At 37.7% G+C, this 20,983-nt stretch overlaps 3 protein-coding genes across 3 annotated transcripts; 1 reads left to right on the top strand and 2 right to left on the bottom strand.

Annotated features, from left to right (window-relative positions):
- Positions 1-234: 234 nt before the first annotated feature.
- Positions 235-3,242, bottom strand: LOC111335417 (uncharacterized). Its single transcript, XM_022941313.2, has 3 exons — positions 2,687-3,242; positions 2,149-2,231; positions 235-1,377 (listed from the first exon to the last, which is right to left on the bottom strand). The coding sequence occupies exons 1-3, from the start codon at positions 3,096-3,098 to the stop codon at positions 1,339-1,341; spliced, it is 534 nt and encodes a 177-aa protein (XP_022797048.1). The 5' UTR covers positions 3,099-3,242; the 3' UTR covers positions 235-1,338.
- A 2,299-nt stretch (positions 3,243-5,541) lies between these two features.
- On the bottom strand, positions 5,542-9,838 carry LOC111335427 (uncharacterized). Its single transcript, XM_022941324.2, has 2 exons — positions 8,545-9,838; positions 5,542-6,159 (listed from the first exon to the last, which is right to left on the bottom strand). The coding sequence occupies exons 1-2, from the start codon at positions 9,719-9,721 to the stop codon at positions 5,837-5,839; spliced, it is 1,500 nt and encodes a 499-aa protein (XP_022797059.2). The 5' UTR covers positions 9,722-9,838; the 3' UTR covers positions 5,542-5,836.
- A 262-nt stretch (positions 9,839-10,100) lies between these two features.
- Positions 10,101-20,870, top strand: LOC111335418 (AP-1 complex subunit mu-1). The gene is made up of 14 exons (XM_022941315.2): positions 10,101-10,307; positions 10,411-10,567; positions 11,717-11,784; positions 11,934-12,064; positions 13,174-13,321; positions 13,822-13,948; positions 14,796-14,938; positions 15,448-15,519; positions 17,132-17,221; positions 17,363-17,431; positions 17,751-17,805; positions 18,314-18,384; positions 18,498-18,573; positions 19,655-20,870. The coding sequence occupies exons 1-14, from the start codon at positions 10,266-10,268 to the stop codon at positions 19,675-19,677; spliced, it is 1,272 nt and encodes a 423-aa protein (XP_022797050.1). The 5' UTR covers positions 10,101-10,265; the 3' UTR covers positions 19,678-20,870.
- The last annotated feature ends 113 nt before the right edge of the window (positions 20,871-20,983 follow it).

Below are 20,983 nucleotides of genomic sequence, written 5' to 3'. Positions count from 1 at the left end.
ATCAAAAGTTAACGAATAGAGAAGCAGGCTCTGGCACCCTCACTAGTCCTTTTTGTTTCTTTAGCTGCAGGTTTCAGAGTGTAATTGTCAAAACGTTTGAAACCCAAAAGAAAAACTTACACTTGGACTCTGGAAATGTTTGTCCACTAATTTGAGGAAATACCCTTTAGAAACCATTTTTAAAAAGCTATAAGAAAGTAGAGTCTTCATTCATAGTGAATTTTCACTCCGCAGTAAATTCAAAACAAGGCTTTTTTCTTATTGCTATTCCCACATTTTACATGTACATGATTACATTTTCAAAATTGCTATTTAATGATACATTTGACATTGGCTGTGAAGAGAAAAAAGTAAAATTGTAAATTAAGTTTTCTGGTTTTTGCCTTTTGTTCCTACTCCTTGCCACGGGGGGGGGGGGGTACTCGATATATTCCTGGATGGGGAGGTGCAGCACGGCCCCTCATACCCTGACCCTGTTTAAGACAAATATCGCTGATTTTCCTACCCTGTTTAACACATAATTCCGATTTTTGATACCCTGTTTAAGACATTTAATGTGCCTGGTATCAATGCCAAAATCAACGGAATTCAATATTAATTAAAATTAGAGCTTGTAAAAATTTTGCTGTTTATCTTCCAAGAAAAGATATCCTGTTTAAGACAAAAATTGATAAATCGATACCCTGATTAAGACAAAAAATGATAAATTCAATACCCTGTTTAAGACAAAAATCTTGAAAAATATACCCTGGCTGGCTGCACGTCCCCATTAATCCCTTATAAGGGAGTACCCCCCCCCCCCGGCTCCTTGTTTTCTATTAGAACTTGGTTGCAGGCAGAAGTGTTACAGCAGTATTATTTACCAGGTGACACCATAATTATGATGGATTTTAATAAATGGGAAACTGCAGTGCCATGAGTTAGGCATTTTAACTTTATATGGTCAATCTCATAATCAATTTCTCGTGACTAGATCCTTCATAATATGTCTGTCTTTTCATCTCTTTGTCCGTCTATCTGTTTCTCTGTCTGTCTGTTTTACTCCCTGCTCCACCATGTCTCTCTCTTTCTCTCACACTCTCTCCCTCAATTAATTGCCTGTAACTTAATTGCTCAGCTTTTTTCATACTCTTTTTGCATTTTTAACCATAAAGGAAAATAATTCAAATGAGTTATCTTTTGCTATTTTTTGAAATAAACCCCTTTAAAAATTATCAAATAAAACTGAGGTGCTTTACAGATTTTCACTCAAAAATAAACTTTTTCAAGAAAACTTTTAAACATAATTAAATGTTTTCTCTTGTTCTTGTCCAATAAACAACATTATTGAATTCCTGTTTACATGGCTTCCAAAAATCTTTTAATGTTCTGTACTTCCTGAAAGGAAAGGATGACAATAAGTACAAGGATTTATCAGAGGATTGTTGGTCAGTCATCTACCTGTTGCAAATAATAAGTTATGTTGGGAAGTTAATCAGTTACTTTGGGAAGAAATGATTGGAAAGAGAGTCAGTTGCAAATTACAAACTTCAAGGAAGGTAAGAAGTTTGCCACAAATTTACAAATGTGGGTATTTCTAATTACATGATAGGCTGAGTTCTGTTCACATCTTTATTGGTTCTTTCTTATGATCAGTTGGAAGACAGATGCATAAGAAAGATGGTAAATCTTTTTTTGAGCTTGGTAAAGAAATAGCGAAAGATGTTTTTTCGTCTTGTCACGAGTGTGGGACAAAAAAAAAAATCTGAGTTCCCTGTGAGGAACTGAACCAAAGACCTTCAAAATCCACATTGACCAATGCTCTACCACTGAGCCACAGAAACTCTTTGGTGAGCAATAATAATAATAATAATAATAATAATAATAATAATAATAATAATAATAATAATAATAATATTTATTGATTTGTACTGCACAAATATCAATCCAGAGAAAGGGTCATTATGAAGGATCAGTGAGCAGGGTCATCATGAAGTTCATATATGACATGCATCCTGCATATTGCTTGAATCAGCAATGCTGATGGTGGCATGTTTGTAAATAGAAGTTTGAGTTTGTACCCAGTGATGAGGTTACACAATATCTTCTAATCTAATTTTTCTGTCACTTGCACCTATGGTTGTGGTTGTTGAAGAACTCTCATTTTACCTGCACACGTGTAAACACAAATGATCTTGAAATGTAAAGCTTCTTTGCTTGATTATCAAATCTCCACATATTCAGAGAGATGCCTAAATGAAAATTAAAGTTAAAACAAAAACTTAGAAATTTTTTTTTTAATAAGAAGATAGAGCAAAAGTCTTGGAATAACAAAAAAAATTCATAGAAGCAAGAATTCGTTGTAAATCAAGATAACTTCTAACTGATGAATTTTTGTATTCTCATCACCTGTTTGTTGAACAATGGATGGATATTGTTGGGAGAAGTTACATGTTTAACACTTCTTGGAGTTGAAGGGTTAAAAGCTAGCTTAAGGTCAATAACGGATATTACGCGCATTTAACATTGAGCTTGATAATTCTTAAAAAGTTTCCAGAACGCAGTTGTTGGCAACGGTGTCCACAAAAGCTGGATCAGATTGCGGATCTCGGCCTAGATTACGGATCGGATCACGGATTGCGATCCGATCCTTGTTTTGTCGTTGCTGTTATGAGCAATGCAATTAACTACAGTTTATCACGAATACCTTGTACTGTCCTGTTGAACCTTGACGACTCATCGCCAATAAAAAATGAACCATTCGTAAAAGTGAACTGCTCGATATTTCTTGTGTTGACGATTACATCCTCCTGCAAGGGCTTGTACAAGGTTTCTCCCTTGGGCAGAAAATCTTCGGACTCATAAACCAAACCATTTGCTCCGATGTGCAAAAACTTTTTGCGAGAGGGCGAAGCTGACGTCCAATATTCTGTGTGGATGTTGGTCCCCTTATGAAACAAGCAACCATTTTCGTTTAGGCGATGGAAATCATCGCGTGACAAGTTGAGATCGTCATGTTCATCTCTTTCCTCGGTTCGTTGCCGTTTTGCGCAAGCGGTGGTGAAACCATTTTGCGACGACGATGAACTTAAGAAAGATATTTCTGTTTCAACATCCATGGCAAAAAATGGCGATATTTATGTGAAGTTTGTTAGGAGAATGTTTACGCATATTACTCGCGTGAATTTCCGTGCAGGTATTTTGAACGATAAGGGAAACAAATACAATATCACAAAACTGCCATCTTGAACTTGGTAGCCTCTCCGCTTCTACCATTTGAAAATTCGCGCCTCGTTCCAGTTTATTGCTCGGGCAAATAAATATCCGACAGCCCCTTAACAACACCATGCATGAATGACTCTTTCTCTGTGTAGCAGTATGGACTTACATTTATTTATTAATTTACTTATTTTTCTGTAGACTATTTGTGATAAACAGGTTTTAGTGAACTTCATTTAAACCTCTTACTCCCAAAATTTTTTTTTTACTAATTCTCCATGCATACTGTCCTCTATAAAGTTATCTTAGTTTGGAAAATTTAGTATTAGATCACCTGATAATCCCCTCATTAATCATTTTTAAATTGTTTTTCTCATCACTTGTCTGCTTGATTTTGCATTGAAATTGTAAGGAGAAATTCTGTCTTGGTCACTCATGAGAGTTAAAATGGGAAGAGCTGCATAATTATATGCCTCAAATAAGCACCCAGGGCTTTTATTTTTTTTTAAATTTTGGCAGAAAAGAGGGGTACTTATTGGAAGGAGGGTCCTCATTCAGGGGAGGGTACCCATTAGAGTGTGGGCACTTACTCAAGGAAATAAATATAAAAGGGTTCTTTTATGATTCATCCAGTAAAATAAAAGTACTTGTTAGACCTCTTTGAATAAGTGTTATAACATGACCAAAGTAAAGCGCGCGCTCTGATTGGTCAATTTAGCGTACCCCCATTTGCCCATGGGTGTACGCTGCTGACGTGAGCAAATGTAAAGACTGTTTTTCTGCGTGCACTTGTTTATTCTGGTCACTTAAGATTTGTTAAATAAAAGGGAACTCTTTAGCTACAATGTGTTAATGTTATGTTACAAAACAAATGGTAAACACCACAGCATACACTATTGAGTTATGGATGCACTTGGGAGGTTTGCTAAGCACTCAAGAAGCTAGAGTCGCTCTCGGCTATCGCCTCGAGCGACTCTTACGCTTTTTTCGTGCTTAGCAACCTCCCACGTGCATCCATAACTCAATAGTGTATGCTGTGGTGTTTACCATTTGTTAATTCTTCTGCAGTAAAGAGAGCATAGCAGTGGCTTCCATAATTTTTTTGATGAGCAGGTGTGCATGTAGCAATATGCAGCCATATCCATAAAAAGGTCTGTAAAACTAAAGCAGATAAATTCTGACAGAATTCTGGCTCTTACTCAAACCCCTCAGATAAGTTATTATTTGTCTTAAATCTCAAGCTATTGATGATCTGATAATAGAGAACTTAGGAAGAGACATTTTTGAGACTCACATAGCAACCTGAAGATGGATAAAACTTGTTTTGGTGCACTTTGACGTAGATGCACCAACTATAAGGTCATTTAAACCAAACTGTGCCAACCAAAAAGGTGTAGTGAGCTCTAGGAATAAGAAATTTAACTTCCAGCTTCCCTCTTCATTAAAAAAAACATTTAAGCTCCCTATGATAATAAAAATGCTTATATATATAATTATAATAAGCTCCCTATGATACTGAGGCAAATTGAGTCAGGTTGCATAACCCTTTTTTTAACCTTTTTACACCTAGAGTAACACTATCTACATTCTTTGTCCTTATATTCTCCACATCCCTTTATAAATATTATAATTTATTATTCAACTGTGCTTCGCAGAGTACAAATAACACACGAGACGAGTACAAATATCACGCAATATTCGTACTCCACAAATATCAGCGAAATTTGCCCGCACTGAAATAACAATTTGGTGTGTTGGATTATAAATATCTTATTAGACGTTTTGTTATGTATTAACGCTTTGTTGTGTATTATCACCCTACCGGCTCATCAAAATATGGCACAACTCATAAAAATACTCAGTGATACTATACAACGAAACATCTAATAAGATATATATTTTAAACATCACTTTAATGTACATTTGGGTTAAGAATAATAAACTTGAAGGTATGACCACCTATCACAAACAGAATTGTTCTTAACTGGTATGGCCAACATAAATACATACATATTAACTGTTCTAACCACAGGGGTAGCATTTTACCCTTGTGGTAGCATTTTACCCTTGGGGTAGCATTTTACCCCTGGGGTAGCATTTTACCCCTGGGGTAGCATTTTACCCCTGGGGTAGCATTTACCCTTGGGGTAGCATTTTACCCCCTGGGGTAGCATTTTACCCCTGGGGTAGCATTTTACCCCTGGGGTAGCATTTTACCCCTGGGATAGCATTTTACCCCTGGGGTAGCATTTTACCCCTGGGGTAGCATTTTACCCCTGGGGTAGCATTTTACCCTTGGGGTAGCATTTTACCCTTGGGGTAGCATTTTATCCTTGGACACTGAAGAGTGACCGGCATCTAATTTCTTCCCACAATATCACCTCTGAAATCACACGAGGTCACAGAATAAAGGAAAATTAATGATCACCAAATACAGAAGCTCTCGATTGTTAAACAAATCCTCCTTGTCAGCACCTTAAGAAATGTATACAGAACAGTATGGAGAATATGCATGATGATGGTAGGGTTAATTTTTCTAATTAACCATGTAGAAGTTTAGGAAGCATCAGTGCTCTGGCATACAGACACACACAACACAGCAAACACAATAACAGCAATATTAACAGTGCCTAAGATGCTAATCATAGGCATCAAGGTTTAACGCAGGAGCAAAGTTATGCACCATCATTTTAACCCTTTCTTTACTCTGTTTAATTCTTTGTACAGTGTCTTCAACCATGGACAATCTCTCTTTCTCTTCATTGTATCTTTGCTCCAAGTCTTGGCATCTTTCCTTACAATCTTCCTCCTTAATTTTAATACCATCCAATTCAGTTTGCAGACGGTTTATTTTCTGTCGCAGTTCATTTTCATCCATGTCTAGTTTCTTTATGAGTTTCTTTTCATCCAGCAGTTGTTCAGTAACTTCTTCCATGGTTTGCAGAATGCTCTCAGCCTCACCTGAAGGTGACAAGGAGATAAAAAATTAATTTTTGGCTCTTTTAGTTTCATGAATATTCTTCATTGCTGTGGCAATCTGATGGGACTTTGAAACATCCGATTAGGGATTTCAATAAAAACTGATGACAGGCAGTCTACCATCCCCTGTAAGATCTCTTACCGCTGTCTATTTAGCCTGAGGGAGCACTCCTGTTTGGGATTTCCTTTACAGCACAACCACCTATTACCCCATAGACCACTTTCATAAATGGCTGCCGGATTAATATTCTTTTGTTTAAATTCAGATTAGCCTTTCTGGCCTCGTTCTCCAGTACAAAATTCAAAAGAATACATTATCTCAAGCGAGCCCAGAAAGGCTAATTTAAATTTAAACAGAAGAATATTAATCCGGCAGCCATTTTTGAAAGTGATCAATGGGCAGCCACTTACATGTGTTGAAAAAGTTCATGAAATCCCTGTATCCTTCAAGAATTTGGACAACATCATTGAGAACTTAAGGCAGAGAAATGGCTCATACTCCAATGTCTCTTACTGGTTTCTAGTAGCCTGCTTGCAGGTGGTAGTTTATGCTTGCAAGCACAAGATTCATCAGGGGCAAATATTTGGTTGCCATATTGGATGGGTGGAAGATCTGGGACGTGTGATTAACCAAGAGGGGGTTTCTCTCCTTTCCCCCTTCCCCTTGCTCTGTCACTCATCCCAGATCTTCCACCCATTCGCTCATCTCAGATAGGAAAAAGGCATACACAACAAAGAGGACAAGACATCAGGTAGCAAGGGAAGGAGAGAATCTTCTTCTTCTTCCCTTTTCACTTTGAGTGGCTCTCAATAACCCTTTAATTCCCACATATGATTAACAAGTAACTTCTTGTAATTTCAAGGCATAATCCTGCAAATGGGTAACAAAAAAGGCAACCAAATCACCTGAAGGGAGCTCTCTTGAACTACAACGCTCATTTCCTCAATCTTATTTACAACGAAATGTAAGGCAGTAGGTGGAGAGAACTACAACATATATCAATTGACAGCAAGCTATCATGGCAGGAGCACATAAAAAACGTTTGTAAGTCATTCAGCAACAAAGTTGCAGTACTGAATCGGATAAAGTTTTTACCGATGCCAACCTTAGAAAACATTTATTATAAAACTATTATCCCTAGCGTTTTGTATGGCATTGTAGTCTGGGGGTCTTGTTCTTCAGCCTTGACGGATGATATTGATCGAATTCATCTAAGAGCTACTAGAATTATTTACAACCTACCCTATAGCATCCACAGTGATGACATCATGAATGCTCCAGACTGGAACTCTATTGTTTCATTTTACATTAGGAGACTTTTAGTTATTACATACAATATCTATCAAAGAAATAGCATCGAGCCTCTAAATGACTTAATAGTGAAATCCGAGACTCCTTATGACTTAAGAAAATCCTTAAAAGTTAAGGTTCATAGACCAAGAACAGAAATGGGAAGATCTTCGTTTAAGCACAGAGCTGCACTATCCTGGAACCTCCTTCCCGAAGACATGAAGAACTGTTCAAACTTAACTTCTTCAAGAGAAAACTCAGGGAAAATAAGAGAGTTCTGAAATCTATCAGTTTTGCTAAAGCTTCCTGCAGCATTTCCAACGAATCTGTTGACTTTAAATACTTTTAATATTTACTCCGTATTGTTATTAATATTTCTTTCTTTCCATAGTCATTATTTACATACCCATTTTCGGTTTATTCACTAATTAGGTATTTATTAATTGATAGTTTAATTGATGCAGGTCCACATCAGGATGTAACGTCTTGCCTATCCCTCAACCTGCTTTATTAAATAAACTATGAAGATGATGATGATGATGATAATCTTAGGATTTAACTTTTTAACTCCCAGAAGTGATTCACATGTACCTTCTCCCTATAATATGCTTACAGTATTCAGCAAACAGGTAATGAGAATGCTCTAACTTATCAGCTAGAAGTTATTACCTTGATCTAAACACCAAATTCTTGTAATTAATTTACAAGGAAATGTGTAGCAGCGAGATGGGAGAATTAACAACAGATCTTGGGAGCCAAAAGGTTTATGGGAAAAGAGGTAATTTGGTTATATCAACTAAGTTGAAATTGTAAATTGGCCACCGTAGCTTTTTTATTCGTTACGGAGGCCAATTTACAATTTCAACTTAGTTGATATAACCAAATTACCTTGTTACCCCCACCAACGCGGCACCACAGTTTCTTTAGAAACTTTCAGCCTTCATGGGAAGAGATGACTGGGGCAGAGTCTGTATTCTTTAGAAGTGTTATACTTCGTGGTCATATTCACCTGTTTACATCATACTCAACAAATCAAACTGTGAGAAGGAAATAATCAAGTCTGCTTATATCCTTACCATTCAATGCATTACACCTGAGAGCTAGGGATTGATACTCTTCTACATATTGCCTTGTTTGCTCTTCAAGCTTCTGAAGTCTTTCTTTCTCCTTCTGCACTTTGAAGTCAGATATTATTTGCTGCATTACAGTATTCACTGCAGTGGACTTAACAACAGTCTGACATGTCGGACATTTTTTACAGTCACGTAAACAAGCCTGGCAATAAGTGTGTCCACATGGTATTGCGGCCATGGGTGTATGTCTTGGACCAGTCATTAGTTTTTCACAAAGTGGACAAGAGTGGCTGGCAATGCCTGATTCGTTATTTACCTGGGTATTCTGTTGCTGATGTTTATGATTGACACTGGGTTGCAAAGATGCTTTTAACCTTTCCGTAACAGTATCTGCTAGTGCATTGAGCATATCAGCAGATAGCTCTGGAGTGTCGTGTTTCTCAGAAGTAGCACTTACAAGAGTATCCTTGCTTTGAGTGTTAACTGCAGTGTTGCTGAAGGAATAACTGACTGTATCTCCATAAATTTTTCTGTCCCTATCTGTTGAATCATCACTGCGTATGACCCTATCAACTTGACCACCATCTTGAAAATTTGACTCAGACTTAACAGATGTTCGTGACAATGGCCTTTGTCTATTATGGAGAGTCTGCTGACTAGCAGTGAGAGCTGAGCTATTTAAAGATCTAGAAGAGTTCGAGTTCGCATAATTCGATGGAGCATACTTCATTTGATGGTCACTGTTGTCTCCCGTGTGATTCAAGCTTGGGCTTCTTTTGTAACTACCTGAGGCAGAAGGAGGTCTCTGTTTCCTAGCAACAGGGTTATCACCCTTTGATATCCATGACACTACATCTGAATGATCTCTCTGTGGCTCTGGATACAAAGGTTTCCTTCGTGGATTACTGTATGGATTTCTATTGCCAGCATTTTCAGACGATGAACCGCTAGACAAACTCGAACGGGTTCGAAACTTTGGGACATCCGGAAGTGCAGTAATATCTTTGCTCAAAGACTTCAATTTCGTGGATGATGACTTAGTCTCTTCTCTTTCTTTCATCCATAGACTTTGTTTTTCACGAATTGCTTTGACTTTTTCAGCGGTTTCTTCTTTGGTTTTAGTTTCTTTCTTTTTACTAATTGACTTTGTCTGTAGTTTCCTTCCGTGCAAAGACATCATTACATTGTATCTATGCTGAGCAAAACAGATAAAACTCCTGTAAAATCGTGAAGAAAGTCTACAAGTTCGCGAGAGCCCTCATCACCAAGACGCCATTTTATTTTGTTTGACCTGGCTTATTCTTGTGTGGTTACAAAGCACAAGCTACTTCACAAAAAACTAGATTTAGAGGGGAGGGGGAAAAGTTGGGTAAAAAATTAAGACTTTAGTTTCAAATTATACCGGGGTGATATATCAAACGTAAATATTCAGCAACAGTTTTTTTTTTTAATTAAAATAAATATACTTCCATGTAATGAAAATTCCCGATCAAAATTGTTGAAAAGTTCTAACTAGAAAAATCTCAACCTATCCTACCCCTCCCTAAGAAGAAATTTCTCAAAGCTAGCAAGCTGAGTTGGCGGTGCTCTCTCCAATATAAGCCATTTGCAGGCTAAAGACTCGTGAGAACTCATTGAATTTTTGGTTAAACATCACTATAACGCTCATCTTCGGATGCCATTGAATATTTCTGTGTTTCGTCTGTAAGCAAAACATCATCAAGATGTCTACATCTGCGGTTTTCGTTCTTGATATAAAAGGAAAGGTAAGTTCGATTCACGAAGCTGGCCTCCAAGACTTTTATACCCTAATATTTTACATAAAGACTGTGAAAGTTTTGGAAAACTGCTCGTATTTTTATCACCCAGGTGATGATTTCTCGGAATTATCGTGGAGATATTGAGATGTCCTTGATCGAAAAGTTCATGCCTCTTGTATTGGAGAAGGAAGAAGAAGGAAGTCAGACACCCATTTGCGTTCACCAGGATGTCACCTTTGTATACATCAAATACAATAATCTATATCGTATCCTTTTGTTTATACGATTTGGTGTTAATAAAATGAGCAGTATAGATCAAAATTTTTCAACGAGTAACGGATGAGAATTCGGGGAATGACAGTAACTAGATTCAAGCTTAGTTTTTACCAAAGTTTCTTTGGTAGATCAAAGATCGTGACTTAAATCAAAGGGGTGTTCCGTATGAGATCTGAGCAGACCATTTGCTACATATCAGAGTGCTTTCGAGAACAATCTCACGCTGAATTTAATAGAATTTTTTCAAAATCTTATGCCAAACGTCAGACAACCATGTCTTTTTTCCTCTTATTAAGAAGTAGGGTCAGAAATTATGCCGGTTCAATTTTGGTCATAATGCTATATAGCAGAAACTTCAATATGGACTAAACTTCTTAAAATTCCCTTGATTTTACATTTCAATAAGAGATGAATTCTGTAGCGTGAGTACTGTTAACAGTGAACCTGTTTTTTTCTCGCTTGCATGTTAGGAATTTAATCCAATGAAATGTTGTGTTCTGCACTCGGGTAAGCGCTTTATTCTTAACATGTCTTACTGTTCGGTGAAAGGAATGATGTGGCGAGAGAGAGGGGGGCTGGGGTGGGGGGAGGGGGTGAAAGTTGAATCTAATGAGAAGCATAAAGTTTTAAGTGGCAAGTTAAGTTTCACCATCAGTTTCTTGGCGTGATCTTATGTCAGATAAATAAGTTAGCTAGTGAAATCCCACAGAATTTCTGAAAAGGTTTGTGGATGCCATTTAGGAAGCTCAGAGGAACCTATAGAATTTTAAGGTGACAACACAGGAGAGAAAAGAAGTAGAGGAGGGGCTGTTAAACCTTCAACTCACAGAATTGATTAACATGTAACTTCTCCCTATAATGTACATCCATGATCCAGCAGAGGTAATGAGAATATTCAAAATTATCAGGTAGTTGTTACTTTGATTGACCACTGAATTCTCTTAACCAATTTAGAAGGAAATGTGTAGCAGCTACAGGGGAGAATTAGCATTCAGATCTTTATCTTTTTTTCTTCACTTCTCTGCTTGAAGTAGTGTTGATTTTTTAAGGAGAAATTCTGTCTTGGTCTCTCATGGGAGTTTATGAGCTAATGATTTAAGAGCTTTCATAAGTCAGAGTTCCTTGACTTAAGTTTCAAGTGGTATCAATGACAAAGAAGAATGCAAATGTGGCTTTGCTATTTGTTTTCCTCCACAAGTTAGTTCAGGTAAATTATTACTTGATGATTATTGGATTTTGAAAATTTCACATATAAATCTAACATGCAATCAAGTTGGATGTAATTCTTGCTAACAGAAGTTTCATCTTAATGAATAGGATTAAATCATGATTTAAAATGTTATGCATTAATTTCAGGTGTTTACAGAATACTTCAAAGAACTTGAGGAGGAAAGTATCAGAGACAATTTTGTGATTATATATGAACTACTGGATGAGTTGGTAGACTTTGGCTATCCACAGTTTACAGAGACAAAGATCTTACAGGAGTAAGTAGAAAATTTTGCCTTCAGATGAAAAACTGTTACTGTTCTCTCACTTTATTCTTATTTTATTTTCAGAGGAAATGCATCAGGCAATAATTGCACCTCAATCCAAAAAATAAGTCTGATTTTTAAGCAAAGAAATTATCTTTACAGATGGACCATAAAACTTTAGAAAGAAGCTTACAAAATTCTGGCTTTGATGGGATTTCAGATCCTAATTGGGTGCTACTATCAGTTGAGGCACAAAGCCACACATTGAAGGAATGCAAATTTTGATGGGTTCTTCTTTCCTGGAGAGGAATTTGATGTTAACTTCCCTCCAAACCTGATTTTTATAAGGCTTCTTTTCTGCAGTTGCTTAAATTGCTGTTTGCCTTAAAGGATCATTCTTTTGCTGGACTTTCATCAAATCAAGTCAAATGCAATTTATTTCATTACAAGTTGTTAAGTCTGATGTTGTGAGCAACAATATCTTTTTTGAAATCTGCCACCACCAGATTTTGTTCCATTTTTGTCGCAGTGAGAGAACAGAATTGAATCAGAGAAAGTGGCATGAAAGACTTTAAAGTTTGAATTTTCGTAGTGTAGACCCAGCTAATTTACTATGCAGATGAGATTGTTTGTTTTTATTTGTAACATTTTGTTCTGTATACAAAATAAACAGGGCTCATGCATTGAAAATTTTAACCAGCAATTATGAATCCAGTATTTGCATGGTGCATTTTGTCAACAATATAATTAAAATAAGTGAGAACTGGAGCAACATTTGGAAGTCTCAGGAGAACATTCACCCTTAAACTTCAAAGATCTGGTTCTTGATTCTCCTCTCTACCTGCTGCAAATTTAAGAGTTTGGTGTTAGATCAAGATAGCAATTTCTACCTGATAAGTTTGAGTATTCTCATTACCTGTTTTTTTGGATATAGTGTATAGATAATTTATGAGGAGAACTTACATGTAAATCACTTCTGGGAGTTGAAGTGTTCAGGTGTTGTGACTTCCTGTTCACTCACAGAATACATTTTAGCACTCTGCTAATTGTCATAGAATCCACTGAGTTTTATCTCATTATAGAGCTCACAGTAATCTTTACATTTGCATATTTTCCAACAGGTATATTACTCAGGAAGGTCACAAGTTAGATGTTGGGGCACCCAAACCTCCGGTTGCTTTGACTAATGCTGTCTCGTGGAGGGGAGAGGGTGTGAAATATCGTAAAAATGAAGTTTTCCTGGATGTGATTGAATCAGTCAACCTTTTGGTACGTTCCCATCCCAAAGGTCTTGAGACTATTATTGTCATTAGTAGTAGTCTTTTAAAATCCTCAACAGTGCCACTACTCTTAACTTTTTCAGTTACACCCTATTATCACCATGAAGTTTCCCAATACAGTTCTCTATCCATTTCAGTTTTTATTGGCAAGAGAATTTGGTTAACAATCAAGAGAATGGTAGGGAGGGTGGAAAGAGAGAAAGAAAACAAGTGAAATAGCAAAGTTAAATTTAAACAAAAACACATGCTAATGCCCCTGCAAACTTCCCTAGGGACCCCCCACATCCCACCAGTGAAACTGCTGCATTGATTGGGTTTTAACATTGCCAAAATTGTATGTAGCCTCACGTCACATAGAGTTTTAGTAGTATCAAACATCTAAACTAACTATTTAATATCAAACATCTGACATAATGTAGTTATATGTATAGTCATTTAAAGTGTTTCTTGCTGTTGCCATCATCGTATGTGTTTGATGTTTCATTTTAGGTTAGTGCAAATGCTAATGTGTTACAGAGTGAAATTGTTGGTGCAGTCAAGATGAGATGTTATCTAACTGGGATGCCTGAACTGCGGCTGGGATTGAATGACAAAATTTTGTTTGAAAGCACAGGACGTAAGTTCTTTTGTGTATCTGGTAATACTAACTTTTTGAAAAAGCCTTTTTTTGACTGAAATTTATGAACATGTTCTTTTTTGTGTTCGATGGTTGCTTTGTGTTATATATCCCTTTACTTCCAGCAAAACAATGTTTTTCTTTTATTGAGCCTTTGTATATGTTCTAGACTACGATGTGAGTTTTTGGTAAGAACCACCCCCCAGTTAGCTCAATTGTAGTGCACCGGAGTGTGTTGTGCGGGAAGTCGAGGGTTCAAGCCCTGGCTGGGCCAATACTCCTGGTCTTAAAATAACTGAGGAGAATTTGCTACCTTTCTATGATATCAAGAAATGGATACATATTGTAGTCTTCTCAGATAAGGAGGAATAAACCATAGGCCCAGTCTCCTGCAGGGTTAAGGGTAGGAGACATTAATTTCCCACGCACGAGATTACTGTGTGGTGGATGTCCTCCCCTGGGGTGGGATGGGTGGGTGTTCACAGGGCCCCATTTAAACTAGCTATCTGCTAATCTGGGCTACCCTGGATGAATATTCGTAAATACATACATACGTACATACAATACATGGTCTGGCTAATTTTGCACAGAGCCTTGATAAACCCACAACTCACTTTGAACTCACATCCATCTCAATAAAAAAGGCTGATAACACAAACATGTAGTAAGTTTTTGTCAATGACTGGCCAGGATTTTAATATACTGAAGGTTTTATCCATTTGAATTTGCATGTGCAACAGGTAGATGACTTATTTGTTTACTTTACAAGTTGGCTAGATTTCAGAATTGTACTGTACTGTACTTTTGACATATTGAGAAAAGGATGTTCAATTTTTTTTTTCAATAGGAAGCAAAAGCAAAGCAGTAGAACTGGAGGATGTCAAGTTTCATCAGTGTGTCCGTCTTTCTAGATTTGAAAATGATCGCACAATTTCTTTCATTCCTCCTGATGGTGAATTTGAACTGATGTCTTACAGACTCAACACACATGTAAGAATGTTGCAGCATGTTGGAAAACCCCTTGAGTTTCTGAGTGTTTCTGTAAAAATATTCCATTGTTAAACCAGTAAAGAAAAGTGTTTTGTTTTACCAACCAGTGAAGATAGCAAGACAGATTTGTTTTCCATTTTCTGCTATCTCCTGATTAGAAGGTGCTTGGTAATTATGACTCTTCACATAGACATGAGTTTTATAGTAAAAATCAATTGGTTTTGAACACTCAAAAAAGGAAGACTGAGAAGGTGCTGAAACCTTTTTCATTTGAACTAATCATTTCATCTGCTGATAATGCAATTTAGACAGGTGACATATTGAACAAGTTTATGAGTTTTGAATTTATTTGACACTAATTCTATTTCTAATGTTTCTTTTTGATAGTATGTTTTGAGGTTTTCTTTATTTGGATTTACATTTACCTCAGACTCTTAGTGTTTCTTTTGAGCCTCAGCACTCACTGATTATTTCAAATTTTTCTTCAATTTAACTGGCCTTTATTTTAGGTGAAACCCTTGATTTGGATTGAGTCAGTTATTGAGCGTCACTCTCACAGCAGAGTAGAGTACATGATCAAGGTTGGTGGAAAGAAAATTTTAGTTACAGGTACATATTGAGAGAGTGGCAAGGCCCGAGTCTGGGAAATATTTGGCTCAAGGTCTTGAGTGAAAGCTGAGCATTTTCCTGTTCAGCACAACCTAGTTGAGTTAGTGAACATTGCTGTAAACATTGCATTCTGCGAAGGTGTAGTCTGATTGTCCGGTTGAGTGTAGTCCTGAGAAGGACTGTTGTCGGTGGTAGTGATTGACGTTTCGACAACCTGTGCGGAAGTCATCATCAGAGTCAAGTGAATGATTGTTGTCAGTAGAATGTTCTTATTCCAGTTCGTGTGAAATGATCGGTTGGTTTTGCCGTGATGTTATTGGCTGTAAGACTCAAGTGACGTAAGTCGGTCGTGATTGGCCTGTTTCGATCTGTCGGTAAAGTAAGGTCGTTCTTTTTCGGTCGTTCGTGATGTTTATGTCGTGCATGAGTCGTTTGTATGGAGCCTAACCTACAGCACTGACTATTTTCAACGACTGACTCTGGAAAGCTGGTTTACTAACTTAGAACAGACTCCCCTAAACAGATGTCAACAACTACCCGCTCCATACAAACGACTCATTCACTTGACTCTGATGATGACTTCCGCACAGGTTGTCGAAACCTCAGTCACTACCACCGACAACAGTCCTTCTCAGGACTACACTGTGTGTGAGGCGTGAGTAGTCCAGTGGTCAGTGCGCTGGACTCTAGGTCAGATGGCCCGGGTTCAAGTCCTGGCTGGGGCTTGACGTTGTGTCCTTAAGCAAGTCGCTTCACTCACATTGCTTCGTCTTCTCGGATAGGACGTAAACCCGGAGGTCCCGTCTCCTGCACCTATCAATTAGTTAATTTCGGCAAGGGACGTTAAAGAACCCACATCACGAGATTACTGTGATGTGGTCTGGCCTGTTTACTGGGTGGCACATTTGCATTTAAACGAGCTTTTCGCTCATATGCGATATGTGGCTAAATAAAGTTACTTACTTACTTACTTACTTACTCACCCGGACGATCAGACTACACCTTCACATGTTACCCCCGGGTTCAAACCATTTACTGTATTGTACTCTGCATGTGGTAAGGCCGTTCACAGGGCAAGATAGGATACAAGCGGTCCCTGCTTTTTGGCTAAGTCTGTCACATGAGTCAAAACAAAGCAGTGATGAAAAAATTGTTATTTGTGTGCAGGGTGGAACTAGGAGTGAGTCGGCACACGATAATTAGGTATCCGACGTTTCATTCGCAATCACAGACCTTCAGGGGAAGAAGAAGGTCCATGATTGTGACCGAAATGTCTGGAACATTTTTTTATTGTTACTAATTTCAGAAACACTTTTAACCACCAGTGTAACTTAATTTGTATTTTCAAATATTTTTTTAATGTACCCACCTGGCGACAAACCCAGTTTTAATACAATTATGGATGTTAGAATTCAATGTTACTCTTGTGGAAGGAGAAGTTGCATTTTGTTTGATCTGTGTTGCTGGTTGTGTGTTCATAAAAATACATATTAAGTAAATAAATGAATGGATAATTGATATTTTAAACAGGTAGAACACTTAAAGAATTTTCAAATGTGTTAACGATTGTTTTGTTTTATTCAGGCTAAGAGCCAGTTCAAGCGACGTTCGACTGCCAACAATGTTGAGATTCACATCCCTGTCCCTCCAGACGCTGACTCTCCTAAATTTAAAGTAAGATGAGCTTCTGAAAATATTCAATTTTTTTTTTTCGGAATATATTCCTCATTTCGTTGTTTCTCGTTCAAATGTTTTCTTTCCTCCGGCTGAGTTTTGGTGGGCACCCTAATCACACAAAGCCATTTTCTTTCTCAGCAAACGGTTGGAGTTGTGAAGTACACCCCTGAGGACAACGAAATTGTATGGAATATGAAATCTTTCCCGGTAAGTTCTAATGTTAAGTCAAGTACAAGAACGTTGTATGTCAAACCTCTCTCCCGCTCGTGTAGCTCAAGGCCTCATACTCAGTCTTCCTCGGGCTTTCTCGCAAGCTGACTTCACGCTGAAGCCTCGCGTGGCTCAAAGCCTCAAACTTTCTTGTGGTGAAAAAAATGCTTGTAATAAAGGATCATGAAGCGATAACAATGAAGGCCTGCTCGCGGGCTAAAAACGGTTTGCCAATTTTTTTTTCTTTTTGTGGAAAGGCGTACTGGGGAGTATTTTTCAAATGTGGAATTTTTTCTTCTTTACTTTTTCTCAACAGGGAGGGAAAGAGTTTTTGCTGAGAGCACATTTCAGGCTGCCAAGTGTGGATTCAGGTGAGTCAAGTTTAAGATGCTAGGTGAACATGTAACTTCTCCTTATAATGCCATTACAATATCCAGCAAAAGGTAATGAGAATTGATAAATGCATCTCGTGGAGGATGTTACCTTGATTTATCACCGATTTCTCTGAACGTATACACAAGTAAATGTGTGGCAGAAAATAGAGAATTGCTAACTAGTTCAGGCCTGGTCTTAATGCTAGCTAAAGGTGAAGGATATAATCAATTAAAGTGGCTGCAAAAATGCACCAATAATCAAAGGCAATGTTCATTTGCTATCGGATATCAGAGAATTCTCTGGCTACTATGGTTTATCTGCAGAAACTTCCCGACTAAATTCCAACGGCCTAAACTATGTTTCATTCCGATGAGGAGTATATTCTCCTGTGGTGCAGCCGATCCAGTCACTCGAAATCCGGAGATCAGAACTTCCATCTGAACCTCATGATAAAATTAGCTATCTCAATGAACAATATTCCACGAGGCATCCTTTTTATTGCAGAGACTGACGAAGGTAGACCACCCATCAAAGTCAAGTTCGAAATTCCTTACTTTACAGTATCTGGCATTCAGGTAAATGGAATAACGTTTGTAAACTTTAAGAATCGTTCGAGGAATTTTGTGGGCCCAAATGTTTTAACGTTATCGTCTTGTTCTAAAAACTAACCCTCATTTTTACTGGATAGGTTCGTTATCTGAAGATTATAGAAAAGAGCGGCTACCAAGCTCTTCCTTGGGTTCGATACATCACCCAAAATGGAGGTTAGTTAACTCTTATCAACAAAACATGTGAAATAGAGCGCTTATCGATTAAGTGTCGTAAAACCAGAACCAAGTTATCATAACAACAAATCTGAAGAAAGGAAAACACATTTCAGAGCCATTGAGAGCTCACAAAAGTTAAAACAACCGAACTGCTTAAAGCGCGGGTGACCAAGTCGTGATTGGTTTTACTTTTGCATCTGATTGGTTTGGAGAGTGACGCGAGTTTTGTGGACCAATCACTGCTTCAAGCGCGGGAAAACGCGGGCGACCAAGTCGTGATTGGTTTTAGTTTTGCATCTGATTGGTTTGGAGAGTGACGCGAGTTTTGTGAACCAATCACTGCTTCAAGCGCGGGAAAACGCTGGCGACCAAGTCGTGATTGGTGTTAGTTTTATATCTGATTGGTTTGGAGAGTGGCGCGAGTTTTTTTGACCAATCACAGAGAGAAGCAAAACCAGTGCAGTCCCGGATTAGTTTCGACACTCAATGGAGAATTGCTCTAAATGAATTTCATTGAGAGCTGTGCTTTAGCAGAGCAGTTATAAATCTGAGGATTATCGCAGGTTGCAGTAAACAAACCTGGAACTGACGCTGAAGCTGAGCACGGAATAATATACCTGTGTTGCTAAGCAAAAGAAAATTATGCAATGTTGCCAAATACGAAGCATCATGTACTCCCCGATATGTAATGTGGAGAAACGCTCATTATCTGAAGCAAGGGGAACTTAAACGTTAAGTTTTTTCAACGGTAATGGTAACACTGTGAACATATGAACTGTATTTCAAAGCAAACTTAGTTCCACAGGGGAGCGAAGTGATTTGACTTAGTCTTATACTACGAACAGTCCCCCCCCCTCCCCCCCTTTTCGGTGAAGTTGTGCGCGGTGCGCTAAAATCTTAAATTTTTTCTTCGCTGATTTTTTTTACCCGAAGAACTGCTCGCAGCCTAACGTAGCCTATAGGTTCGGGAGCAGAATTCAGTTCTTATATCCGCATCCTTGATTCGCAACTTGTTTTAGGATGTGCTTGTTGTCGCAACGGCAACCCACTTTAAAATTCATTTCGTTTTCTTTTGCAGATTACCAGTTGAGAACAACATGAAAAAGAAAGGCCGCACCTTTCGTGTATAACATTAAATCTACCTTGTGAAGACATTTGCCGATGAGGAATACTGAAGAGAAATATTAGATATTCTTAATCCTTTGAAAAAAAAAAAAAAACCGTATCTTTCGACACCTTCTTTGTTCTTGCTACACAATGCACTGTCCAGACTACAGCTCAAGAGTAGTGACAAACGTAAAAGCTGGAGGATTTTATTTTGATGTAAGGTTAAGTCCTCTTAAACAATTTATAAGGAAATGTGTAGCCGCGTAAAAGGAGAATTAGTAATAGATTTTTGAAGTTTAAGAGATGCGCTTTATCCAAAAAGGAAAGAGGACAAGGCAGGTTAACCCTTAAAAACCCTAACAATGACCGACATCTTCAGGGCTCGAATTTAATTTTTGGATCACTAACCCTTCGGGCTAGTAGACATCTTTTTTACAAACCAAATTATCAAGTTTGGTATCCAAGCTCACAAGTTACGATATCTCAAACATTAAACATTTTGACAATAACGAAAAGGACAAATTAAAGAGTAGCTGAGATTGCATGGTGACCTTAAAAACGTTGACAATTATGCACCTATTTTATTTCCCTCTCGTTTACCATGATTAGTCAAGAACAGTACATCTACAGCACATTCTCTAAAAAGAGTTTTAAGTTGATTAAACAACTTGAGTATTTTAAGTGTTCCTTTGAGAGTCGGATCTACGTGCTCTTTGTCCTGAGGTCTACCAATGTTTAAATATGTTAGTAAATTTTACTAACCCTGTCGGGTTAGTTGGACACATTGTTAGTAACCAAAGGTTGAAAATTAATAACCATTGGTTAACGGATTACCGTTAATTTCGAGCCCTGATCTTATTTCTATTTTCTCTTATTTCTCTTCCTAAATCAGTTAAGATTACGAGGATAAAAGAAATGATCGGCAACCGAAGAGGCTTTGATTGTTAAACAAAGTCTCCTTGTCAGTAACAAAGGAAATGTAAAGACACTAGTTAGGAGAATATGGATACTGATGTTAGGGTATAAAGGGTTAAGGTCGAATATGAAAACTTTAATCAAAAGCAGTTAGACAGAATCAAGTAGAATGCCCTTTCAGTTAGAAATCATGCGCTCCTTGTTGTTCACTTATAGATCTCATTCGGCAGAAAAATTGTGCAAATAAAGACGGTATTGGCATTTTTCGTAAACCTTGTCCAGATACTGTTTCTTTGATGAGTAAACACGCTCCATCTGCGATCTTAAAAGTCGGGTATTAACTCAGCAATGACGCGAAAGCTGGCAAGTCTCTTTGTCGCGCGAA

Source organism: Stylophora pistillata, chromosome 11 (assembly GCF_964205215.1).
Source record: "Stylophora pistillata chromosome 11, jaStyPist1.2, whole genome shotgun sequence".
Lineage (NCBI taxonomy): Eukaryota > Metazoa > Cnidaria > Anthozoa > Scleractinia > Pocilloporidae > Stylophora > Stylophora pistillata.
This window is presented reverse-complemented; position numbering and strand designations above follow the sequence as displayed.

Coding starts and splice junctions, on each gene's coding strand:
- LOC111335417 (XM_022941313.2), bottom strand. CDS start 3,098: ATGGATGTTGAAACAGAAATATCTTTCTTAAGTTCATCGTCGTCGCAA. Junction 2,232..2,686: donor GTTCAACAGGACAGTACAAG/GTATTCGTGATA, acceptor ATTTTCATTTAG/GCATCTCTCTGAATATGTGG. Junction 1,378..2,148: donor TTGTGTTTACACGTGTGCAG/GTAAAATGAGAG, acceptor CTTTCCTTTCAG/GAAGTACAGAACATTAAAAG.
- LOC111335427 (XM_022941324.2), bottom strand. CDS start 9,721: ATGATGTCTTTGCACGGAAGGAAACTACAGACAAAGTCAATTAGTAAA. Junction 6,160..8,544: donor CAGGTGTAATGCATTGAATG/GTAAGGATATAA, acceptor TGTCACCTTCAG/GTGAGGCTGAGAGCATTCTG.
- LOC111335418 (XM_022941315.2), top strand. CDS start 10,266: ATGTCTACATCTGCGGTTTTCGTTCTTGATATAAAAGGAAAG. Junction 11,785..11,933: donor TCCTCCACAAGTTAGTTCAG/GTAAATTATTAC, acceptor CATTAATTTCAG/GTGTTTACAGAATACTTCAA. Junction 13,322..13,821: donor TTGAATCAGTCAACCTTTTG/GTACGTTCCCAT, acceptor GTTTCATTTTAG/GTTAGTGCAAATGCTAATGT.